The sequence below is a fragment of the Lolium rigidum genome, chromosome 6 (genome assembly GCF_022539505.1).
Source record: "Lolium rigidum isolate FL_2022 chromosome 6, APGP_CSIRO_Lrig_0.1, whole genome shotgun sequence".
NCBI classification, from domain to species: Eukaryota; Viridiplantae; Streptophyta; class Magnoliopsida; order Poales; family Poaceae; genus Lolium; species Lolium rigidum.
In genome coordinates this window covers 301,808,889-301,813,861 of record NC_061513.1, presented here as the reverse complement: position 1 = coordinate 301,813,861, position 4,973 = coordinate 301,808,889, and the positions used below count along the sequence as shown (strand labels likewise).

Sequence of the window (4,973 nt, the reverse complement as noted above, 5' to 3'; positions counted from 1 at the left end):
ACAATCTCAGAGCACAAACTGGTGGTTCAGATAACATGATCATATAGACTCGCGTGCCAAAACTCCATTCCCTAGAAATCACTATTATTAATGATTACAATACACAGAATTCTTTTTGCGACCATTTCGATGACTACATTTAGAAAAAAATTATTTGATATTATAAGAGCGGCCTATCTATTTATGTCTCTGTTGGTGAGCTAAATTCAATTGTTCCCACATCCATTTATGCTAAACTTTTTTACTTCTATATAATCAATTTTAACACGCAATGTATGCAAATTTTTAGCAACACTTCATTCGTAATACTATCATAAATTTCATACATAAATAACAAACTTAATAACATAATCACGCATCCACATATGAAAGATACATATTTATAACATATTGCTAGTTATCATTACAAATATTTTTTCAATTAGATTTCATTGTCAATTATTATTTTTATTCAGTTAGTTCACACTATACAAGATAACAATTTAATAGGATGGGCTTCACCATAAATCCAAGTGAATACACAACATCATATCTTAATGTACCATGGTGTTCTTAAATATCTACAAAACATGGTAAAATATTTTAAAGTATACCAATCTAACCAATATACCATAAGGGTTTCTAGAGTACAAAACTATCGAGTTTAGGTGTAGTTTTTCTTTTTGTGTGGTTTAGGTGTAGTTTTTTTTATGTTAGGGTAAATAAAGAGTCTGTAAAGTGTAGTGTTACTTGGGCCGCATTTAACAACGAAAGAAAAATCCAATCATCAGTAAGGAAGAAGAGTAAACATTTTGGGTGAGTTGGGCTGCATTCGTCCATCACCAATCAGGCCTTCTTCTCCCTTCTCCCGTCAGTCACCCTGACCAACCTCCATGGGCGCCTCATGGTAGCGCAGTAGCGCCACCCCGCCTCCCGCCCATGGCTCGCCGCCTCCTCGCCCGCCACCTCTCCCCCCTCCTCCGCCTCGGTGCCCGCTGCCCCGCGCACCGTCCCTCTCCGGCTCTCGCCGTCGCGCGCTGCGGAAACCTTGGCCCGGCATCATGTCCCCCGGTCTGGGCTCCCCAAGGTGCGGCTTCTCCGAATTCGTCCCCTCCCTCTGATTATAGGATGAACTCCCTGTTCTTATTGTGTCACCACCACTTGCAAACGCTATCTGAATTTCCCCATACCGCGAAGTGACGCATATGTGCTGATATGTTCTAGTGTTGTGTAACCTATGTCACTTCATTATACTGTACTGGTACTGGTAGAGGGTGGTTAATCTGTCTAGTTAAACCTCTCTGAAATAGGTTGGGCACGCCATTTGCCATGTGCTTGGTTCAGCTGTGTGACTCGAGAGGTTGGGATGAATTGCGAAAATCTGAAACCCTTGCTGTGGGTGTCTTTGTACGTGTCTGAACTCTGAAGATAACTCAGCACTATGCTAATTTTTCTGAGCAAGGCAAATGAGAAATATACGGTTCCCAAGTTGCTTATGCGGTAACTGATCACCTGTGCAGCTACCAGTGAAATGGACGTCACACAGATAATCCTTCAGCAATTAAGTGTTTTCATAAATATTTCGATTTTGCATATGTTGTAAATTTCTGGTGTTTGTGAATTACCTAAGGCACTTAGTGTGTATGGTACTTTCTGAACTATATGCTGAAGAGCAGGGTCCTTATAACGAGAATACTATGTTGCCATTCTTTTACTCAATGCATATGATGTTACCCTCTACGAGTCCAGTGGTTTTGTATCTTTTCACTTGTTGTATGGAGGATATGCTTGCTATGGTACTATTGTACCAAATGGTACCATGATCTAATAGAAGGTCCAGTCCATGTCATTTTTCATGTTGATGAATGAATTCCTACTGAATCCTTGCTGAAATTGCTTTCCTGCAAACGCATTTAACTGAAGGCATTGTCTTTCTCCAGGAATACGATTCTTTGCTGATGATCGTTCACACTATGATCTGTTTGGTAAAAGAAGGCCAGGCGACGAAGGGTTCAGGAAAGCTTGGCAGGAGAATGTTGACGAGGAGGACTGCCTATGGACAGCCAGTGAGGACGAGGATGAGGAGGAAGAGAATGACACAAAAATGGAGAGGGAGATGAAGAAAGTGAAGAAGCAAGCCAAGGAAAATGCAAACCTCGTAGATGGTGATGACAGTGACGAGTTAAGAAGTATATGCCCTGAGAGCGATGAAGACGATATGAATCTCTGGAGTGGTAGTGAAGAGGACGATGACAACGATATCCCTACTGAGTCACACCCCAATGAACGCAGTGATCCATATATTGATAAGGTGTTTGAATTTGATGAGGCACCCAAATATCGCACAATCTCTGAGTTGTTAAAAGCTGAGAAGGAACCACCAGAGCTCTCGCCAGGAAAGCAAGCAAGAAAGCTTGCTGTAGAAAATGCTCTCAAAAAGTTGAAAAAGGGGCCTGACGGACGCTACATTAACGTGTTTGATGTTGTCACTGATATAGATATCCTGATTGGAGCATTTGAGAACATTGTCTCGGGACCAGAATATGCAGAGCTGCGGGAGGGTGGACCAAAGAAGCTCAATATCCAGTTCTTTAAGGATATACAAGCACGCATGAGAGACCCAAATTTCAAATTTTCTCCGGAGTTAAAGTTAAAGCCCAAGAGTAAGTTAGTGCCTAAGAAAAAATGGCAGAAAGCACAATCAAGGAAGAGAAAGAATGACAAACGTTGAGCTGAGATAAAACGGCATTCAACAGTCATGTAATTCAAATCCATAACACTTTCTTCAAATGGCGGACAAGTTTCTGTTGTGTAGTGTTATCCACAATGAATATCTTCTGTAACATGGCACAAGTACTTAGAGGAGTATCTTTGGCCATATCATTTTAATGTATTCAGTTTGGCAAGCAAATGGTCTCTGAATTCAGCAGTTTATTTTAGTTTAACAGGCAGGGAGTATGATTCTATCCATTCAACTGTAAATTGGTTAGACCTAGGTGGGAATTATGCACTGAAATTGTTGCTCTAGCATACTTCTCTTTTATTTAAGGTATCAATGAACTTTCTTTGAAATACTTGCTCAATATGTGAGTTCCATCAATAATAGTAGCGCTAGAACGCTAATTACTGCTGACAACCTGGTGTTGCTTCTGATGATACTAAGGTCAGGCTTTGCCACTCAGACTTGTATTTTTACAGCATTAGAAGCTTGAAACAACTGTCTCCCTTCTTTCATGATAAGGTAAGGTAACAGCATCATTTGATTAATTGTTCCATATAGAGAACATATATGTCCATAGTGATGTTTCAAATTGGAGACATGCATTATTCTTCTCAGGTTGCCTTCCTTCTTTTTTCTATTGATTGGGTGCATATGTGGGCATTCCTGGGATGATAAAATCTAGATTTACACTTTCTATTTTCTGCGGTGGTACACGTATGCACTTGGAAGGTCATATGCTTGTTCTCTGTGCTGTCTTAAAACTCCAAAAACCTGGTTTAGGTGATTAAAGCATGATCAGATGTTACCTCTTTGATTGGAGTACTGCAGGTGCACACACTAGTGCGCTAATAGCACTGTTCAAAAAATCGTCCGATTCAACGATTAATCACCCGATTAATCCCTATTCAGTGGTCACCGATTAGCCGATAAACTCATTTATCGCCCGATTAACTCATTTATCGCCCGATTAATTGGCCGATTTTCCTATTAATCGCTAATCATTAGCCGACCGAGTTGATCCCGATAAGCGATTTCCTCAACATTGGCTAATAGCATAATACTAACTTGTTGTCATGACTGTTGGCACTCCACTACACCATGTCTGATAGGTTGGACACTGGAGAGATTCAGCTTGCGTGTTAAGAAAGTTAAAATTTTCCTAGAACAGTCCAAAGCAGCTCAACCTCGCTTGCTTTTAATTTGCTAGCTGGATCAGATTGTCATCCTAACTGTGCACAAAAACATGCCGGCGAGTGGTTATAGATATGCATAGCATCCTGTTGGCTACTGAACTTATCTGGCTTTCAGAATGGCACCCATTACTCTGTATTATCTAGTATATATAGATTTTATGAGAAGTTACCTTCTCAGCGTACATAATTGTGAAATCGGCAAGAACAGCTGAAGGTTGATTTATTTATTTATTAAAAAAATGGAATATTTTATCTCAAAGACTATGGGGTTGTTGAAGAGTAACATGCTGACAGTTTACCTGGATTTGTTTAGTTCCGCCTTTCAGGAAGAGAATGAGCAGGGAAAGGAAGCTTCGTGTGGAATCATGCAGGTAAGTGCTCGTGCCTCCTTGTAGTTAATCTTATTTATCCATCCACCTGGCTGCAATTATAGCCTCGGCCATATTTAACTGTACCCAAACAGTATTATAAGCTTCGCCGTGCTAAGCTTCTTATCTGGAAGCACGGGTGCCGAATCAATATTTAATTATTTGAGTCTGCTGTTACTGTTCAAATGCTATTAGTAGGGCCTGAAAAGCATATTGTTCTGAAGTTTCCTGGATGGGTACTGTGTTCAGCTGGCTCCACGCCTATCATTACTTTTTCTAATGCTTTAGACTAGTTTTGTGGAGATACTTGGTTTATTTTCCACTTTTATGCGACAAAGCAAAACTAAAACATGCACTGAAGATTCATCTAAGGTTTTAGGTGAGAAAAGACACATTACTTTTTAACCATGGAGGTTTGTTCTATTAATTCAGAACTTCAGACTAGGGGCACTTTCATGAAGATTGTTGTCCTTGATCAATTGAGTATGGTAAGTACATCTGCAATTATGACTTGAGCATTTCCTATATGGATGATTATCAGAGGATTTATATCATCAAGCCTTCTGTTTTGGTTCTTAGTTTTTAGAGGTAGTTTCGCGACCTCCCTGGAATTAATTTCTTGAGGTTATATTAACTGAAACAGAACCTTTTCACCACAAAAGCAATTTCTTAATCATGTCCTTGATTGGAGTAGTCATTCTCTTGAGTGTT

The 4,973-nt window shown here is 40.0% G+C and overlaps 1 protein-coding gene across 1 annotated transcript; it reads left to right on the top strand.

Moving 5' to 3' along the window:
* The first annotated feature begins 918 nt into the window (after nt 1-918).
* On the top strand, nt 919-2,949 carry LOC124666833. The gene is made up of 2 exons (XM_047204161.1): nt 919-1,066; nt 1,920-2,949. The coding sequence occupies exons 1-2, from the start codon at nt 919-921 to the stop codon at nt 2,708-2,710; spliced, it is 939 nt and encodes a 312-aa protein (XP_047060117.1). The 3' UTR covers nt 2,711-2,949.
* The last annotated feature ends 2,024 nt before the right edge of the window (nt 2,950-4,973 follow it).

Bases quoted from the DNA above. Each gene is read 5' to 3' on its own strand.
- LOC124666833 (XM_047204161.1), top strand. From the start codon at position 919: ATGGCTCGCCGCCTCCTCGCCCGCCACCTCTCCCCCCTCCTCCGCCTC. The intron at 1,067-1,919 runs GTGCGGCTTCTC...GTCTTTCTCCAG, and splicing joins CCCGGTCTGGGCTCCCCAAG to GAATACGATTCTTTGCTGAT.